The following is a 20,347-nucleotide window of genomic DNA, read 5'->3' as shown; positions in this document are numbered from 1 at the left end:
TCCCGTATGGTCCCCCAAACCAGAAGCGATTTCTGAGCGCATAGCCAGGAGTAACCCCTGAGTGTCACCGGATGTGGCCCAAAAACCAAAAAAAAAAAAAAATGGAAAGAAAAGAAAAGAAAATTAGTGAAGATTAATAAAGGCACAGTAATCACAAAAGAATGGTCTCACCATAGACACTGTAGATACAAGGAATAGAAATATATCCACACTATGTTCAAAACCCACACTGGGTTTTGACAAAGGTACAGAGACAATTTAGTGAGAGCTGAACAGTCTTTTTTAACAAGTGGGACCAGACAATTAGATGCCTCAAAATTCTTGAAGACCCAGAGCAATAGAACGGTGAGGAAGGTACTTGCCTTGCACCCGCCAACCTGGATTCAATCCCAGTATCCTGTATGCTCTACTGAACCTGCTAGAAGTGAGTTATGAGCACAAACCCAGTGACCACAGTGAGAAAGCAAACAACAAAAGCACAGAAAGTAAACAAAAAAATAGTAACAGGAACCAGACACCAAAATCTAAAAACCTCAAGTATTCAAACTTCTGGAAAACATATTTTGAGACCTTGATCTACAGAGATTTTTTAGATAGAATACTAAAAGTATAATCAATTTTAAAATACTTGATAAATTGTACTTCATCAAAATTTGAATGTGCACTTTTTAAAAGATTCTGTCAAGAGACTGGAACAAGCCCCCTTGAAGGATAAAATGCAAATCAAAGGATGGTAAAAAGATTTAAATCAAGAATTCATTAAAAACTCTCAAAACTCGGGGCCCGGAGAGATAGCACAACGGCGTTTGCCTTGCAAGCAGCTGATCCAGGACCAAAGGTGGTTGGTTCGAATCCCGGTGTCCCATATGGTCCCCCGTGCCTGCCAGGAGCTATTTCTGAGCAGACAGCTAGGAGTAACCCCTGAGCAATGCCGGGTGTGGGCCCAAAACCAAAAACAATAATAAAAAAATTTTTTTAAATGTTAAAAAAAAAAAACTCTCAAAACTCAATAATAAGGAAACAGAGCCCAATCCAAATTTGGAATGAAATAGACACCTCTAAAAAGAAACTGATGGCAATCTTGTATGAAAGCATGTATGATCAGATGAGTATCATTAATTCTTAGACAAGTGTTCATCCATATCACCGGATGCTCTAACACAGCTGTTAGCGTGAATATGTTAAACACTTGACCTCACCAAGTGTTTGCAGAGATGTGGAGAACCTGGAATGCTCCACTTCCACTCTCAAGAATATGAAGGAGCACAAACTCCTTGGAAAATATCCAGGCAGCATCTTTCAGCATGAATCGAAATCCTATTGATTAAGCCACACCTTGGAAATTGTCTGCCTCTGGTCTGAGCCTAGTCTACTCCATCAACAGCTGTGTGATTCAGAGCACATTCCTGCCCTTTCAGCCTCAGTATCCCCAACTTTGGAAAGGGCATCTATACCCCTGAACTGATACAGAAACATGCCTACATAGGGGTGCATGCCACACATGTAGAGATGTCTCTGATAATGGACTTGGATCCTTTTAGACTTTCTTGATGTTCACCTAGAAAATGTCTAGTGTCCTAGGACTTTCCTCCATGAGCTGGTTGCCATGATGGTGGTGGATAATGGACTGATTACATTCAGGGAATTACTCCTTAATGGAGCTTTGGTGAGGTGTGTTGGGAAGAGTCTCTTGGGTCCTTTCAGACTTCCTTGATGTTCACCTCAAAAATGGCTAGTGTTTTAGAACATTCTTCCATTTTAGCTGACGGGGGCTCAAGCTCCTGGCTATTTGATGCACAGACTAGCCCGCTACTGGGTTTTTATTCAAGGAAATCTTGGAGGAGGCAGCTCCAACCTGGTATCTGGGCAGAGGACACTTTTGCTCTCTCCATTCTCCCTCTTACCCCCATTCTTCCTGCAGGGTGACACTGGTGAAATGGGCTTCCCAGGAGTGGCTGGCCTCTTCGGACCCAAGGTGCGCCAACCTGTCCACACTTCCTGTCTAGCTCACTTCCACCTACCTCATCTATATCTTCATCCCTCATCCCTCATATGCCTTTGATTGAGGAGAATTTCCAAAGCACCCAGCCCTGCTATCCTTCCTGGTCTCTCCAGGCTTTAAGCTCAGGACCACCCTTTATTGGCTCTGTGTCCAGGACACTCCAGGTCATGGTTTCCTTTTCTGTAAGATGGACGCAATAAGAGCGTTGTAACCAGCCAGATTGGAGGGGTGTGTCCCCAAGAACCCTGACACCTGCTACAGAACCCTGGATACTTGTTGATCTACCTAAACTCTCCCAATAGCAGCCTTACTCAAGGCATTGGCTGAAGGCTGGCCAGTTCCACTTTAGGGTGCTATCTCTAGGGCAGGACATCTGCCCAGCTTCTCCCAGGCTCATTCCTTTCTCTATCTTCTTCAGGGCCCCCCTGGAGACCCAGGCTTCAAAGGTATCCAGGGCCCTCGAGGGCCTCCAGGTCTGATGGTGAGTCCCCTCTCTCCTGACCCAAGAACAGACAAACTGACCACCAAGCAGTGCCTGGCCTTCTCCAGCTGCTCTTCTCAATCCCCAAGCCACATTCTGCCTAATGTCCAATGCACTTTGAACTGCTCTGTTCACCCCCTTGGAGCCCCCAAGACCCCTACTTTGGATACAAAAGAGGGACTCCCAATAGGCATGTTCCCTGGGACACTCCAGGTGTCCCCATGTCTGGGGATGTCCTAGCCTAGTATGAAGACCCCAGAGGCTTTCTCTGTCTCCACAGGGAAGACAGGGCATCATCGGGCCACTGGGGCTCCTCGGGCCTTCTGGACGTCTGGTAGGTACAGGGGCCAGGCATGCAGATGCCAGGTCCCCCAGGTGGGCAGAAGGAGATCTGTCTCAGCTCCTCTACTGGGAAATGAGGCTCCCATGGAGCTGCCCTCACTGGGCTGTTTTCACTACAGGGTCCAAAGGGTGACAAAGGCAGCCAAGGGAACTTTGTAAGTAGATATCTGGGGGACTTGGGGAGTAGGGGGACAGAGGGTCAAAAGAATAAACTCTGGGACTGGTGGTACCACATCCTGACCTTCTCCCCCACTTCTCTCTGCAGGGACTGCAAGGTCCGAGGGTGAGTGGACTGGGGGAGGTATGGGTGGGACTCTGTTGATGGCCTTGGGGACCATTGTCTTCATATGAGGGTGAGGGGGGCACAGTCCCTGGGGCTCAGGTTACTTTTGAGAAATGGGGGTGTGGGAGGGGCGCTCTGACAAGACTCTCATGCTTGTTTCTTCCTCCAGGGTCCTCCTGGCCCCAGAGGACAGCCTGGCCCTCCGGTAGGTAGCTGCCCAGTGCCCCTTGAATGTCACCAAATGCTTTGCCAGAAGATGCTGGTGTGGGCCCTTGGAAGCTTCTGGTAGTCATTGATTTCTAGGAGAGTGCAGACAGCCCAGTGGGGCCAGGTCTTGGTGAGTTTAGACCAACTGGTGGGACCAAGGTCTTCAAAAGTGTAGACTGGCCCCAGTAAGACCAGAGTCTGAGTTAGTGTACACTAGGCCAGTGGAGTCAGGCTCTGAGACAGTGTAGAGAAACTCTGGGTGAGTATAGACTGGTTCCAATGGAGTCAAGTATCTGAGGAAATGTAGACCAGTCCCAATGGAGCTGGCATCGGGGCAAGTGCACATCTACTCCTGCAGTACTCAACCTCTGGGCAAGTGTAGAGATCATCATGTCGGACCTCTCATACCTGAGTCCCCCTCCCTGTGTGCTTCACCCCATCCTCTTCAAATACTGACATATCCCCTTCTTTTGCAGGGTCCTCCGGGGAACCCTGTCTACTTTGTAAGTCGGACATTTTCTGTTACTTATTCTGATCAAGTGGGAGCGGGATCTAGGGTACAACCAAATTGGTCACATCTCTGGCCTTCGTGGCTGGAACTCTGGCTGGACCATAGGATGCCCATGTCCTTAGTCTCTGTACCAGACCCTGGTCCAAAAGCAGTGGAAGAGCCCTAGGTGAAGTCACAGGAAACCTGGATTTTAGCTAGCTATGAGTTCACGAAGCTGTTTCACTGGGCTCCCAGGACCATTCTGGAGGCTATGCAGAGAAGCCTAGGGCTCAGGTCTCTCCATCTCAGATTCTGAACATAGAAATTGGGCCCTGATGCCAGCTGAGACCTCACATCCTCCTTGGTGGTTCTGTCTGAAAGCAGGAGTTTCTCAATCAGTGGAGAATACATGAATAAATGCATAGTGGATGGATATGGATAGATAAATGGATAAACAGACGGATGGATGGATGGATGGATGGATGGATGGATGGATAGATGGATAAACAAATGGATGGATGGATAGGTAGATGAAAGGAAGGATGGGTTGATGGGTAGTGGATGGATAAAAGGATGGGTAGAAGGAAGAAAGATGGATGAATGGATGGATGGATGGATGGATGGAAGAATGGGTGGGTGGTGGATGGATGGAAAGAAGGAAGATAAATGGATAAATGGATGGATGGAAGTATGGAAGAAAGGATGGGTGGGTGGTAGATGGATGGATAGATGGGTGGGTGAATTGAAGAATGGATGGATAGATGAATGAGTGAATAAATACATGGATGAATAAATGAATAGGTGGAAGTAGGAATCAGGTGTCCTTGGTGCAGATGCTGCTGTTATTCTCAGGACTAATTCTTGTCTCTGTCCCATCCATAAGACCAGATCCTAGCACTTCCCGAGTGCTTGTTGATATGTGAATAATCAAGGCAAACCTATCTTGGAAAAGAGGCACCTTAGAGGCCTCTAAATGGCCTGTTATATGGAGGCTACACTCCATTAAAAGTAATTTTTATGTTACTTCTCATTACTTCTGAGAATTCTATTATTTGGCCCATTTTCAAGATGGATAAGTGAAGCTGAGAGAGTTCGAGCCACTTCCCCAGTTAGCAAGTAGTTAGGCTGGGATTTGAACTTGAAAGTTCCTCCCAGGTCTCTTCATCTCCTCCTGGGATTTAAGCAAGACCATCTGGACAACATGGGTCCTGATAGGCCACCTCCAGTGGCAGGCTAGCTGTCTAAGAGTGCCATGCACCCTTCTACCTGCCTGCCCATTAAAGGGTGTCTCAGAATGTTCCCCTCACAAAGAGGTACAGGAATAATATAGGCAAGGCTGCCAGAACAGCAGCCAAAATCTAGATGTTGCCACATTTTCTAGGGCCTGGCCTGAGTCTTTTTTGGGGGGAGGGGCTGCCACACCAGTCTTGGACGGTGTCCCCAAGGCGAATGTCCTTAGCTAGGGCATAGATGGAGACCCGGGGGGCAGGTGAGCCCTCAGCCCTTGCCTGCTCTCACAGCCCTAGTGAGGAGCTTGGAGCTGATCCTGGAGCATAGGAAAGCTCTTAAATCAGGGAGGAAGAGGTTGTGGGGGGGATCAATGCATTCTGTAAGAGTTGAAGAGACTCATTACTACAGAGAATTTTCCACAGAACATCCATCTACCAGGGCAGGCCCTGGTGGCTCCCCGCTTTGAAGGTTTGGAATATCCTGGGGTGCAAGAATACATGCCCATCTTTTCTTCACAGCAACAAGATGGCTTTGGAGCGGCTTTCCAGACCTGGATGGACACTCACGGAGCACTGCAGGCAGAGGTAACACCAGGAAGGCTGCCCCATGGAAGCTCTTGGGGAGGGCAAAAGTAATTCCTGGATAAGGGGGCCTGGTGAAAGGGCTTCCCCACCCTGGTCTCAATGACCACTACAAATGGGGAATGGGGTTTTCTGGTAAAGGTTCCAGGTAAGCCTAGTTCCTCCAATCTGCACCTGTTAGAGCTGGAAATGGGCGCATCATCCTTTGGCTCTTCTTGGCCTTTCATGCTTCTTCAAGACTTTCCATAGTCTCTGAGTTCTGGCTGGTCAGCAGGGCTCACCTTACCCAGAATTCTCGGCAGCTTCCTTCCATGGCTCCATCCCACCCTCGGCCCTCATCCAAAGTAAATGCTAATCCCACAGGGTGCTAAGTCCCTGGCACTCATCAGCTCAGCTTCAACCTTGTCTCCCACACCCACCCACACCAACTACATCACCATGCTGTCCACTGGTTAGACCCAAACATCAGGCCCACCAGTGTCCCTGTCTGATGTTGTCATTTCAGTCCCTATGATGGGGCACTTGGCCCCTCAGCCCAGCTGTCCTGTACATGCATCCTTTGTCCCTCACTGGGAATCTTCTCAGAGCTCACAACCCAAGGAGGAAGCATGGATGGCCCAGCTCCTGCCCTCCTGCCATCTTGGGGAGACCCCAAGGGACTCACCTGCTCTACCCCTTGGACCTCAATAGCCTGTGGCTTTATCCACTGAGATGCTCTGAATGGAGCTGGTGCCCCCACAAAACTCTTCCCCTGCAGTATTGGTGAAGTTGAGGCAGAGCCAAGAAGCTTCTTCCTCCTGCACATAAAGCTAACCATCTTGTTTTAAGGGACCTGCCCTGCCCTTGCCCGCCTGCTCATGTGGCCCCAACATTGCCTCGAGCCCCATGGGAAGTAGTCTTAGAAAATAGAGCCCAAGTGTGCATTGCTATGTTCCCATCACATTGCTCACACACACACACACACACACACACACACACACACACACACACACACTAAAACACAGGCACAAACACATTGGCTGGGACTTGTAGTCCATGTCCAGGCAGAAGCAATACACTCTCTCCTCTCTCTCCTGCTCCCTATCTCCCTCTGTCTCTCTCGTCTGTTTTTCACTCCTCTATCTCTCTCTTTATCTCTTTCCCTGTCTCTCTCCCTCTGTGTCTCTCTCTGTCTGTCTCAGTCTGTCTCACCCTTTCACTCTCTCACTTTGTCTCTCTTCCTCTGTCTCTCTCCCTCTTTGTCCCCCCTGTCTCTCCCCTTCTATTTCTTTCACTCTGTCTCTCCCTGTCTCTCTTCTCTTTCCCACTATCTCTCCCCTCTGTTTTGCTCTCTGACTCCCCCCCCACTACATATACAGGAAGGAGGGGGACCTCCAAGTTGTGCTCCAGAGACTGATAGGGACCCCACCTGGTCAGGGTCCCCCTAAAAAATATATGGCTGTCCCATATGGAACATGTTGTTGTTACTGCCATATCCTTCATGCTGGGGCTGTGTTCTGCTGCTCCCAGCTCTTTCCCTAGCTCTCCACCAATACTCCTACCCCAGAGGACCCAAGTAGGGCTGGCACCCCACCTGTGACCTAAGGGATGGGTGTACTACCACTCTGCCACATAACTCATTTGTCTGTCTGTCTGTCCCAAGCCATTGGACCATGGGGTAGTCCTACCCATGTCTAACACTCTGACCTGTGTCCCCAACATGCTCCTGAGATCTTAGAACTGTCTCCCAGATAGCAGGAACTGGTGGGATTAGGGCTGAAATTGAAGGGGCCCTCTGTATCTGCTTCCAACAGGGATATGGCCATCCGGACCGGCTGGTGCTGGACCAGGGAAGGGAGATCTTTAGAACCTTACACTACCTCAGCAACCTCATCCAGAGCATTAAGACGCCCCTGGGCACCAAGGAGAACCCTGCCCGGGTCTGCCGAGACCTCATGGATTGTGAGAAGAAGATGGTGGATGGTAGGGGCAAGCCCCAAGCCCAAGCCCGAGACCAAAATGATAAGAGGGGAAGGGGAGGTGTCTGGGTACTTGCCTCGCACTTGGCAAACCCACATTCAATTTCCAGCTTTCCTTATGGTTCCCCAAGCTCTGCCAGGAGTGGTCCTTGAATGCAGAGCCAGGAGTAAGCCCTGGGCACTCCTGGAAGTGATCCCAAGCCAAAACCATCAAAGGTGGATGTGGGACCACTGGGCCCTCTCTTTTAGCTGTAGGACCTGGGACATCCTGAGAAGTCCAATGGGGGACTCATATGCCAACAGAGGTGCCTGGCTGGTGGAGGGAAGCCCTGCCCCACCCCTTCTTGCAGACCCAAGGAGGAGCCCTAACCTTGGAGGCGAAACCCCTAAACTAGATGACCCCTAATCTGCTAGAGGCTCTGCCTCCCCCAGCCTCTTGTCCCTTCTATGAAATGGAATTTTTAGGCACAGGAGAGTAGGCACCCAGAAGTGGGCCCCACCTCTGTATTCTAAGGGGGTTCACCCTGCTCTAGGCTCCCAAACCCTATTTCTGCTCCCTCTGCTGAGATTTTATGCACAGCGTAGCTCTGGGAATCATGAAATGTAGGTCCCACCTATAGCACCAGGCCCAGGGTCCTTCCCCTCCACCCACACTGCCTGCACCCCCATACTGCCCACAGGTACCTACTGGGTGGACCCAAACCTCGGCTGCTCGTCCGACACCATCGAAGTCTCCTGCAATTTCACACATGGGGGGCAGACCTGTCTCAAGCCCATCACGGCCTCCAAGGTACCCCATCTGCTCCCTAAACCCCACTTCCTATCCACCATGCCCACCCCCGAACTCTGGGTTCCTCTCTCTGTTAACCACACCCCTCATCACCACCAACTCAGTTGTGTAGCTCTATTCTCCCACTGTGTCGCTTTTAACCCTTTGTGCCACTCCATGAGAGATCATTCTAGGTTTATCCCTTCCCTTCGGACTGGCCTCATTCAGCATTGATAGCCCCCCAATTCCATCCATGTCATGTGTCATGGCAAATTGCATGGTTTTGTTCTTTTGTTGGCAAACATTTAACTACTGTGTTTCACTGAATACCCACCCTATTTTTAAGTGAGATTGTGTGTGTGTGTGTGTGTGTGTGTGTGTGTGTGTGTGTGTGTGTTATTCCAGACCTGCTCCTGGCTCTGAGCTCAGGGATTACTTCTGCTGATTCCAGGGATCAAACCCAGGTTAGCCGGACACACAAGCCAAGAGTCCTACCTACTGTCCTATGGCTCCTTCCCAAGTAACTTGTTTTTTAAAAACATCACACAGGACAGAGAGATAGTCCAAGGGTTAAGGTACTTGTCTTGCCTGCAGCCAACCCCAGTTCTATCCTCAGCACTGCATAGGGTCTCCTGAACATCACTGGGGGTTGACCCTACATACACACACACACACACACACACACACACACACACACACACACACAAAGTACAGTGCCAGAATTAATCTCAATGACTGCCAGGAGTGGCCCCCCTGACCCCCCAAAATAAAAAACAAATATCCAGAGACAATAGAGATGAGGGCTTGGGAGAGACCAGCCACGATATGAAGCTTACCACAAAGAGTGGTGAATGCAGTTAAAGAAATAACTACATAAACAAATAGCATGACAATGGTAGTGAGTGAGAGAAATAGAAGGCCAGTCTCAAAGACAGGCAGGGAATGAAGGAGGAGGAGATGGGGCAGGGGCATTGGTAGTGGTAATGTTGCCCTGGGAAAGAGGGAGTTGTTCTTTTTTATGACTTAAACCCAACTATAAACATGTGTGTAATCCTGGTGCTTAAATAACAAATATTATTTAAAAAAGAAAAAAGAACAAAAAAGGGGCCGGGTGGTGGCGCTGGAGGTAAGGTGCCTGCCTTGCCTGCACTAGCCTAGGACGGACCGCGGTTCGATCCCCCGGCGTCCCATATGGTCCCCCAAGAAGCCAGGAGCAACTTCTGAGCGCATAGCCAGGAGTAACCCCTGAGCCTCACCGGGTGTGGCCCAAAAACCAAAAAAAAAAAAAAAAAAGAACAAAAAAGAGGAGGTAGAAACTTAGACAATAGGGAAAAAATACAAAACAGATTTCACATAATGGTCACACCTCACTTTAGGAGAAAGGGAGAAATTGGCTTATAAAGTCCCCTTAACATTCTCTTTTTTTTTTAATATAATTTTTATTTTGATCTTAGTGGCTTACATATTGTTGACAATAATATTTTAGGTACATATTTACATAAAATCAGGGGGGATTCCCATCACCAATTTGTCCTCCCTACACCTTCGTTTTTGTCCTACCTCCCATATGCTCTTCCCTCACCCCCAGGGCTGCCAGAATATGTGGTCCCCTCTGTATCTAGCCTACTACTTAGTATTCTTGCACCTGTTTGGTCCTGGTCCCCTTAACATTCTTTAGGGAAGTTCCACATCACCCCTGGGGCAGAGTTCCTTGGGGGTGCAGCCAGTCACAAGCCTGCAACAGGAGCCAGTACTGAGCTGGCCTGGGGGAGGAGGGTCATGGCTGCCCACCACTCCCTTACAAACAGAAGGCCTTTTGCTGTTACTTCTGAGGCTCAGAAGTCTGGTGGCAAAGCTGCCTGTCCTTTGAGTCACCTGAGTCAGCAGGATGGTTGTCCTCCGTGTCATATGCTCCACCTACAGTGAATCTAGGGACATAGAAAGATCCAGAAGGGGCTGAAGCCAAAGCACAGCAGATAAGATGGGTAGGGTATCAAACTCAACCCGGGTTCGATCCCCAGCATCCCATACTCTCTTCCAAGCCTGTCAGGAGTGATTTCTGAGCTCAGAGCCAGGAGTAAACCCTGTGTGCCCTGGGTGTGGCCCAAAAACCAAAAACAAAGATTCAGAAGGTTCTCTTCCTTGACTCTCCTAGAGTTGTCTCATTGCTAGGAAGATCCTACCTAGGCCTCTGTATCCAGTTCAAAGCCAAGACTCTTCTCATTAAGAATTGGGGGGCCAGGATACACCAGGCCCTGCAGGCTGGGTAGAGGTCAGGCCTTGTTCTTTTCCTGTCTCTGCTCCCTGCTATGGAACCCATATCCTCTTCCTGACTCCCACACATCTGAGAGCCTGACTGGGAAAGACTGGGGAGCGAAGGGTTGGTCCCTCCCAGAGAGACATCCAGGCAGCTCTAGTGACCCATCCTCATCTGCTCTGTGTCTTCCCCCAAGGTCGAGTTTGCAGTCAGCCGGGTCCAGATGAACTTTCTGCATCTGCTCAGCTCCGAGGTGACACAGCAAATCACCATCCACTGCCTCAATCTGACTGTGTGGCAGGAGGGCACAGGGCAGGCGCCAGGCAAGCAATCCGTGCGCTTCCGAGCCTGGAACGGGCAGATCTTTGAAGCTGGGGGTCAATTTAGGCCCGAAGTGTCCATGAATGGCTGCAAGGTAATAAGTGTGGGGGGGGCTGTCAGGCAGAGACCTGTGGGAGAACCAGCTCTTGATATAATGTGTACGGAACGATTTTATATCATAAATATGTTGTACGACCTTATCTTTGTGTCATTTTTCCAAAGTTTGGCTTTTTTTTTTCACTTTCTCCTCTGGGCACTTTCAGAGGGAAGGTTCAGGCTGGTAGGTACTTTTTTAATTTATTATTTTATTTTATTTTATTTTATTTGGGTTTGGGGCCACACCTGGAGGCACTCAGGGGTTACTCCTAGCTCTGGCCTCCAAAATTATTTCTGGTAGGCATATGGGATGCTGGGGATTGAACCTAGGTTGTCTTCCCTACCTGCTGTGCTATCTCTCTGGCCTCTGGTAGGGTTTTTTTTTTCCTTTTTATTACAAGACTGCTTCTAAGGGGCTCTATTATTCTGTCCCACCTTGGCCAGGTTAATTTTTTCTCAACAATTTTTTTTTGGTCATTTTAAGATGCCCCCAAAAAAGGATGGATTTTTGGTTATGGAGAGAGCCAGAAAGAAAAAAGGGGGGGGGCAAAAAATGCAACCAGGGGCTGGAGCAGTTTGGCGCAAGTGGTAAGGCATTTGCCTTGCCCATCCTACCCTAGGACAGATGGTGGTTTTATCCCTTGGCATCCCATATGGTCCCCCAAGCCAGAAGTGATTTCTGAGGCCAGGAATAACCCCTGAGTGTCACCTGGTGTGGCCCAAAAACCAAACCAAACAAACAAAATACAACCAGGTTTCTAGGATGAAATTAACTGATAATACATATAATAGCGATGTGGGAGTCTCAACATTCATGATTTGGAAAAAATCATTAGTAAAGGTTTGCTTGATTGCAACTAAATATATTCAACATATGTATCCATCCATCCATCCATCTATGCATTCATCCACCCATGCATCTTTACTTCTATCCTTCCAAGCATCCATTGATCTTCCTATCCATCTACCCATGCATCCAGCTATTGGCCTATCCACACATTCATCCATCTAGTAACCATACATCTCCTCAGATCCATTCATTCATCCATCTTCCATCCCATCCATAAGTCCATCCATCTATCTATCCATCTGTCCATCCATCCATCTACCCATCCATCAATTAATCTGTCTATTTATCTATGTATCCATGCATCCATCTGCCCATACGTCCATTCAACTATATCTGCCGTTCACCGTCATCCATCCCTCCTCTATCCACTAGCTATTTGCTTATCTTTGTATATATCATGATATTTTGATACAATGCTTCTACTTCTAGAATTTATTAGAGGAAACAAAGTTTGTGGGTGTGGGCCAGAGAGATAGCATGGAGGTAAGGCATTTGTCTTGCGTGCAGAAGGATGGTGGTTCAAATTCCGGCATCTGAGCCTGAGTGTAGAGCCAGGAGTAACCCCTGGGCGCTGGCAGGTGTGACCCAAAAACCAAAAAAAAAAAAAAAAAAAAAAGTGGTGCAAAGCTTTAGTTACAGTGATATTTTTTGTAGGACCACTTTAAAGAATAAAAAATGAAAATTAAAAAAAGAATAAAAAATGAAGGTCCTCTATGATAAAATGGTTGCTATATTCGAGTGATGGATGGCCACGAAAACTTATAAACTTGGGTAGTGGGGATGATCACAGCAAATGGACTGGGCTGACATGACTGTGGTGCTAAATGGCTGCCTGTGTCCTGCTCTTCTCAGGTCCAGGATGGCCGCTGGCATCAGACCCTCTTCATCTTCCGGACCCAGGACCCCCAGCAGCTGCCCATTGTCAGCGTGGACAACCTCCCTCCTGCCTCATCAGGGAAGCGGTATCGCCTTGAAGTTGGACCTGCGTGCTTCCTCTGACCTTGACCTCTTGGCCCCTCAGGGCCTCATGAGGGGAGGAAGAGGAAGAGGAGGCATCCCGGGAGAGTTCCTAGGGGCAGGTGGGCCCAGGAACAGTTTGGGGCAGCCCCAACTGTTGTCTGCCCTGAAAAGTGGGTGGGAGTCGCAGGGAACAGGATATTCCTGGGATCCCAGCTCAAGTCCCCAAAACCCACCTAAGAATCCGCCATGGTGTTCTGGCCTCGGGGCCACAGGCACCTGAGAATAGTCTCCCAGCTCTGTGGCCACCCCTTCCTGCCCCAGTGTCCCATCTGAAGAGCCCCCACATTCACACCAGCTGGAGAGAAGGGGGTCCCTGTCGGCTGGTCCCTGCCAGGGAGTATCGATGTGCAATAGTAGTGAAGAGATATGGAAAAGACAAAAAGGAAAGACAGAAGTATATATATTTTATTTAAACTATTCAAAGAAGGTGGGTGACTATTTGTCTTCACCAGGGAAAAGAGGTGAAAGGGTAAGAGAGAGCAGACGGGTTCTGGGGTGAGAGTAGAAGCCAAGGGCACCACAGGGTAGCCAGGGAGGCCCCCTTACTACCTCCCACTGTGAAGTCGCTGGTGCTCGAAATTTTCTCCTAGTGTCTGTGATTATTTTTTAAGGGGGGGAAATACACCCTATTTAAGAATCTGAAGGTGCTACCATTTTTGCCACAGACTTTGAAGCAACATTTTTTGCCATGGGAGTCATTCCCGTGTGTCTCTCTCCTCCAGCCGAACAGTTGAGGGGATTTTTGCCCATTTTTCTTGGCATCTCCCCTTGAGTTCATCAGGTAACTTACTAAGGAATGGTGGAGGTGGAAGGGAAGAAAATAAAAAAAAGAAGAAGAAAAGCAAAGTCAGAATGAAAACAAAACAAAAGAAAAAAAAAAGAAAAAAAGAAAAACAAAAAAAAAATTGCCTACCCAAAACAGAAGTAGAGAGATTTTTACCTTTTTACCTTTTAACTTATGGACTTGGTGATGTTTCTCTAAGTCACAGGCAAGTCTGAATAGGCAGGACCTTGGCTTGGCCTTTCTCCATGCTGGTAGGAATTTAGGCTGATTTAGAAGGGTTCATCTCTTGGGATGGGAGTGATAGCACAGAGGGTAGTTAGGATGTTTGCCTTGCACACAGCCAACCGGAGTTTGATCCTCAGCATTCCATATGGTGCCCCGAGCCTGCCAGGAGTGATTTCTGAGTAACCCTTGAGCACTGTTGGGTGTGGCTCAAAAACCAAAACAATAAAAGGAAAATATAGGAGGTTTTCAATTATCCTTGACCTCAAAGGCCTCAGGTCTTGGCCTTCAGGTGGAACAGACATCGGGACTCATGGCATCAAGCCACACACCACCACCAGTGGGACCTGCATGAGGCAGTCCCCCTGCCTGGTTCTTTCATCATCCTTCAGTTCTCCGGGGCCTGGCAGCCTTCATTCCCTGGATCAGTGTGGGCTGAGGAGAAGGAAGACTTTGGGGATCTTTGGGTGGAGCCCCAGGAAGAGATCCCACAGGTTGGCTCTCGAGTCCATTGTCACTAGGGAATTATTTTTATAGGAGGGGATATTTTATGTGAAAATCTATTTGTGTCTTCCTTCCCAAAATTGTGTCTATTTGGGAATTGCATTGGTTTGCCCTTATTTAATACCTCACTTTCCGCATACTCTCTGTTTCCCCGCCCTGTGTGCCCCAAATTGGGTACATTTCTGTGGCAGCTGGACCAAAGCTGGGCTCCACACAGCTGCCAGCCTCTGCCCAGCCTGTGTCTTGTCCCTGAACGTTTCTGCTGTCCTTGGTGTCTTTGTCCACATGTCGCTGTGCTAGGCCCCAATGAATTCTGTTTTTTTTTTCTTTATTCCTTCTGGATTTAAATAAATATTTAAAACTGAGGCAATGGAATGACGTGCCATCTGTGTACTTCTTTATTTATTTATTTATTTTTATTTATATATTTATTTGGTTTTGGGGCCACTCCTGGCTGTCTGCTCAGAAATAGCTCCTGGCGGGCACGGGGGACCCTATGGGACACCGGGACTCGAACCAACCACCTTTGGTCCTGGATTGGCTGCTTGCAAGGCAAACGCCGCTGTGCTATCTCTCCGGGCCCATCTGTGTACTTCTTTGAACGGCTGCAGGAGGCTTCTGGTTGAGCTTGAGAGACAGGAATTAGGGCCAGAGTGTTACCACAGTGGTAGAGTGATGGCCTTGCATGCAGCCAACCCAGGACCAACCTGGGTTTGATCCCTGGCACCCCATCGGGTCCTCCGAGCCTGCAAGGAGTGATTTCTGTGTGCAGAGACAGGAGTATCCATGAGCACCACTCGTGTGATCCCCCCAAAAAAAGATAGGACTGATGCACAGAGGTCACCTGGGGAAGCCGGTTTCCTTTGGAGGAAGGAGGGAGGGCAGTAAAGAGATGCCTTGGAGTAGGTGGAGGAGCTGTGAAGTTGAGTAGCCTTAGTTCTCTCATGCCTTTGTTTCTGTGACAGGACAGCAGAGCCTGGAATGATGCTGTAGCCACCATGTTGTTTTAATACTTGGTGACGAAAAGACCCACAAGGCAGTCTGGAACCAGAGAGATAGGACCAGAATTAAGGCATTGGCTTTATATGTGGCCAGCCCCGGTTCAGTCCCTGGCAACACACTCTTTATAGTGATTCTGGGGTGGTCTTGGGGATCCTGAGCTTTGAAGAGTGTGAGCAACAACACATCCTCTGGCTCTTGCTTTGAAACCATCAGCTGGGTTGACTACAAATCTCTAGGACAGTCTCCTGAGGACTGCTTAAACACACACACCCAAAAAAATCCATTTCTGGCCAGCACATTTCTTCCAGTGTTTGGCTTTTCTTGGATTTCCCCAACTCTAACAAATGTCTTCCAGTAAATGTGGATGAAGTGCCTTGCAATGGAGGGTGGGTATCACTGGTCAGGGCTGTGTGTGTGTGTGTGTGTGTGTGTGTGTATGTGTGTGTGTTCCCTGAGCTTCTAGAACAATCTTTGGCCCCATGGCTCTGACCTGAATAAGCAGTTTGGAAAAGGAATGAAGGAATCCCAATGGCAGAGCTCTGTTCTTCTAAGTGTCCAGGAGAAGTTTGGGTCATTCTTTAGAAGTTTGATGATGTTTTTGTCATCAGAAATATACTGTGGGGACTTGTTGCTATCAACACCAGTGGAAGTTGGTTTTCTGACATGTCCTTATACTGAGTGAAGTGAGTCAGAAGGAAAACAGTAGATCCGACATGTCCTATCTTACATGTGGCACTTAAAGATACACAGCAAGGAAGGAGGAAAAGTGATATGCATGATACCCCTTCAGGAACAATATTGCAAACCACAGTGCCTAAAAGGAAAAAGGGGGGGAGAAGAGGAGAGAGAGAGAGAGAGAGAGAGAGAGAGAGAGAGAGAGAGAGAGAGAGAGAGAGAGAGAGAGAGAGAGAGAGAGAGAGAGAGAGAGAAGAAAATGTCTGCCATGGAGGCAGGCAGCAGGAAGAATGGAGGGAGGCGGGAGGGAAACTGGGACATTGGTGGCAGGAAATGTGCATTACTCTAGGGGTTACTGTTGTACATTGTATGACTGAATCTTTTTTTTTTTTTTTTGGTTTTTGGGCCACACCCAGTGATGCTCAGGGGTTACTCCTGGCTGTCTGCTCAGAAATAGCTCCTGGCAGGCACGGGGGACCCTATGGGACACCGGGATTCGAACCAACCACCTTTGGTCCCAGATCGGCTGCTTGCAAGGCAAACACCACTATGCTATCTCTCCGGGCCCATGACTGAATCTTGATCATGAACAACACTATCTCATAATGATTCAATTTAAAAAATTAAATATTAAATTCAATGGGATTAAAAAAGATAACATCACGAGATAGCAACATAGGACAGCACAGCAGGACAATTGATCTAGAGAAATAAGTTTGGGGTGAGTTTCCAAAGAGGGGGATTCCTTTGAAATCTTGGGGAAAAGAGGTGAAGGTGAAAACATGGGTGATGGGTGTGTTGTTGAAATTATGGAAAGTGAAACTCTCACAAACAGTATCGTCAAAGGACCTCAAATGAAAAAAAAAATTAAGTCAGAAGAGCAAGTGTTCCTTATAAAATTTCTTTCATCCCAGTTTGATTAATTTATTGATTGGTTTATTTGTTTTACTTGTACTTGTATCCCCTGACGTTTGTTTTTAGCTCAGGATTCTGGGAGCAAAGTCTGGAAAGAATTGCACATAGGACAATAAATCAGACCAAGTGGATACAGCTAGGGATGTGTGCTTCGGGGGGAGTGGAAGGACTCAAGGGTTAGTGGGAGGCCAAGATGCTGCCTCTAAGGGAAAGGAGGGCTCCCAAGATGGCGCTGCTGTTGTCATGAGTAAAATAAGGAGATTGTCTAACCCATCCTGTCCTCTTTCCTGGAGGGTCAGCTCATTCTAAACTCCATGGTAGTTGTGGGGGTCAGAAGGCAGAGCTAATGATTTAGCAGCACCATTAGTTCCCAAATATCCATTGTGCAACAGGCTATCAGGGTGGACTGCTAGATTTAACCAAACTTGCAGGACAAAATTCTGGCTCATTTGTATTTTCTTAGTTCACAACATCCAATCTCCCAGCCATGGAGGGTTTCGTCCCATAGAGACGAGCCAATCAGGACTGGAAAAATGTAGTAGAAAAAAAAAAAAACAGACAAGAAAGGAAGAGGTGGCAGGTGGATTCAGTGTATTCAATGCCAGCTTTTGTGTCTGGCATGTGGCCCCAGACAGGTCATGCCCTGCCCCAGGTCTCAGTTTCTCTCTTTGTCAATTGGAAGTGTTATGCCCTTTTCTACTTGCCAATCACAGATCCCTTGATACAATCGGGTAACGGTTGCTTTGAATCAGAGTCAATTGATTTCTCCTCCATAAAATGCCCAGTTCTATGTGATTTGACCCAATAAACACAACATTCACAGCAGCAGTGACTAGAGTTTCTTCTACTCTGGCTAGTAGAATTGAGTGGAATGCTTTCTTCTCCTACCTTACTTTGTGATAACACGAGGCACCTACCCTGGTTTTTTCCAGTGAAGGAACTAACAAATACAAAGAGGTTAACCAAGATCCCAAACACAGTGTAAATTCAAGTATCTCTTTCTGCAGCCAAGACGCAAAGCTCCTAAAAGAGCCCATGTGTTCTTTGTAACTGGAGCTCAGTTCTGGTCCTCATGAAGAAAAAAAAAATAAAGACTTTCAGAAAATAAGTCCTTGGAGTACAAGATATAGTACAGTGAGGAGGGTTTTGCCTTGCATATGGCTGACCCAGGTTTGATCCCCGGTACCCATATGTTTCACCTACACAGCTAATAGTGATCCCTGAATGCAGAGCCACAAGTATATTCTGTGTACTTCTGGGAATTGAGTCACACACACCCCATGCACAGAAAAAGGGTCCTTTTTGAATGGGTGCATTCCCTCATTACTTAAATCTCATCTGCTGTGTGACTTTCCCTCAAGACATTTGACCTCTCTAAGTATTGTTTTCCTCATCTACCTAGTGAAAAATAAATGTCCTATCTGCTTTAACTTAGATAAATCTAAGGCCAAAGCAATATATTGTACAGTAGGTAGGGTGTTTGCCTTGCATGCAGGTGACTTAGATTTGATCCCTTGCATCACTTATGGTCCTCCGAGCACCACCGTAATTTCAAAGGTAAAAGCCAGAAGTAAATTCTGAACACTGTTGAGTGTGGTCCCCAAACTCAAAAACCTTAAATAAACACACACATATATTTATATTATTATTATATTATTGATATAATGCAGGTTGTCACTTTTCTTTTACCCCATTGGTTTATTATACTAAATAAGTGTGTTTTTCTTCCAGCCACACCCGGTTGTTGTGTATGTAAACATTTTATGGGATTATTATGTTACTGACCCTACCCTGATCGGTGATTGTGCCCTACCCTAGGGTGTGACCTGGCATTCTGCCTCCACCCTAGGGTGGTACCTGATTCTGCTCCCACCATTGGGTGGTACCTGATTCTGGAGGATAAAAACAAGAGTCTGTGAAAGGCGGAGGGCTTTTTGGGCTGGAACTGATGCTGAGGCTTTGGACTTCAGTCTTGTCCACTGAATAAAGCAAATATTTCCACGAGCCTGACTGTCTGCGAGCTGTTTACCCGCCGTTTCACCTCAGAACCGTCGGCTAGACAGCGTGGCAGATGCGTGCTCCGAGCTGGAGGGGAAAGACCTCATCCTCCATCCCTCCATCAGTCAACCTCTTCAGGGGCTGACTTGCAACACCGGTGACGCTCATGGGTTACTCCTGGCTATGCGCTCAGAAATCTCTCCTGGCTTGGGGACCATATGGGAAGCCGGGGGATTGAACTGCGGTTCGGCCTAGGCTAGCATGCACAAGACAGATGCCTTAACGCTTGCACCACCACTCTGGTCCCTATACTAGATAGGGTCTTTTTTGTTGTTGTTAGAATAGGTGAACCCTTAGGTCTGAGTTGGTATCAGTGAAGAAGCACTTTACAGAAAGATGGGACAGGAGTGATAATATAACAGGTAAGGCATTTGCCTTGCACTCAACTAACCCAGGCCCAATCCTTGGTATCCCATATGGTTTTCCCAAGGATCACTAGGTATAATTCCTGAATGCAGAGCTAGGAGTAATTCCTGAGCACAGGGTGTACCCCCTAAAAGAAAGAAACATTTTACAGGGAAATAACACAGATTAAAGTCCTTGTCTTGTTTACAACCCACTTCCAACCTCAACGTGGCAAGTGGTTCCCTGAACAACACCAGGAGTGATCGATCCCTGAGCAAACAGCCAGGAACAATCCCTAAACGCAGTCAAATATAAATCGATCTTAATGTCCAAAGGGAGTATTTTGTCAATTTAAACTGGTTTCATCTTTATAATCACCCCATAAGTGGGGGAGACCATTAGTTGAGCTGTTTGGCAACTAGAGAAATTGAGGCACAGAGACATTGAGTAAAAGTCTAGTAAGTTCTAACATTGACCAAAGTCCCCCAGCTAATAAATGGTAGAGCCAGGATATTGATACCAGCCAGGCTGCCTTGCCATCTCTTTCCAGCCTAGTTTCCTTTTAATGTTGTGTCAGTTAGATGGAATGGCAGACTGGGGAGAACCATCCAGTCCACTGCAGTGCTAAAGCATTCCTGAAATGTCCATGTTGGAACACATGCTTTCATAGCAGGAACGTGAAATAGATCCTGCTCATGCTCATGCTCACCTCCAAGTCAATGGCAAGTCTGGGTCGACACCTCCTAATGGACTTGCTCTACATCAGGCGCTCCCACATCCTTTCCTCAGGGTGGAAGGTGTTAGAACTTACTAGAACAGCTCAAAGCACCCAGGGAAACAATTTCCTTCTGAGATGACTGGACATGATAAGGGTATGCAGCTGAGGATGAACCTGGCAGAGGAGACCATGCATTGGGTCCATGTGTGTGGGAAAAAATTGGAGAGCAGCCCCCAT

At 47.7% G+C, this 20,347-nt stretch overlaps 1 protein-coding gene across 1 annotated transcript in view; it reads left to right on the top strand.

The window, feature by feature from the left end:
• The window catches only part of COL27A1 (collagen type XXVII alpha 1 chain), a 142,420-nt gene extending 128,409 nt beyond the window's left edge, over positions 1 to 14,011 (top strand). Inside the window, exons 50-61 of the mRNA XM_049774232.1 lie at positions 1,922 to 1,975; positions 2,421 to 2,483; positions 2,764 to 2,817; positions 2,945 to 2,980; positions 3,091 to 3,108; positions 3,278 to 3,313; positions 3,792 to 3,818; positions 5,554 to 5,619; positions 7,410 to 7,578; positions 8,255 to 8,364; positions 10,797 to 11,015; positions 12,720 to 14,011. Of these exons, the coding sequence (XP_049630189.1) occupies positions 1,922 to 1,975; positions 2,421 to 2,483; positions 2,764 to 2,817; positions 2,945 to 2,980; positions 3,091 to 3,108; positions 3,278 to 3,313; positions 3,792 to 3,818; positions 5,554 to 5,619; positions 7,410 to 7,578; positions 8,255 to 8,364; positions 10,797 to 11,015; positions 12,720 to 12,866 (999 nt within the window). The 3' untranslated portion in view covers positions 12,867 to 14,011. The remainder of the gene's footprint in view (positions 1 to 1,921; positions 1,976 to 2,420; positions 2,484 to 2,763; positions 2,818 to 2,944; positions 2,981 to 3,090; positions 3,109 to 3,277; positions 3,314 to 3,791; positions 3,819 to 5,553; positions 5,620 to 7,409; positions 7,579 to 8,254; positions 8,365 to 10,796; positions 11,016 to 12,719) is intronic.
• Positions 14,012 to 20,347: the final 6,336 nt, after the last annotated feature.

This window comes from Suncus etruscus, chromosome 5, assembly GCF_024139225.1.
Source record: "Suncus etruscus isolate mSunEtr1 chromosome 5, mSunEtr1.pri.cur, whole genome shotgun sequence".
Classification (NCBI taxonomy): domain Eukaryota; kingdom Metazoa; phylum Chordata; class Mammalia; order Eulipotyphla; family Soricidae; genus Suncus; species Suncus etruscus.
The sequence above is the reverse complement of the archived record's forward strand: the minus strand, read 5'-3'. Positions and strand labels throughout refer to the sequence as shown.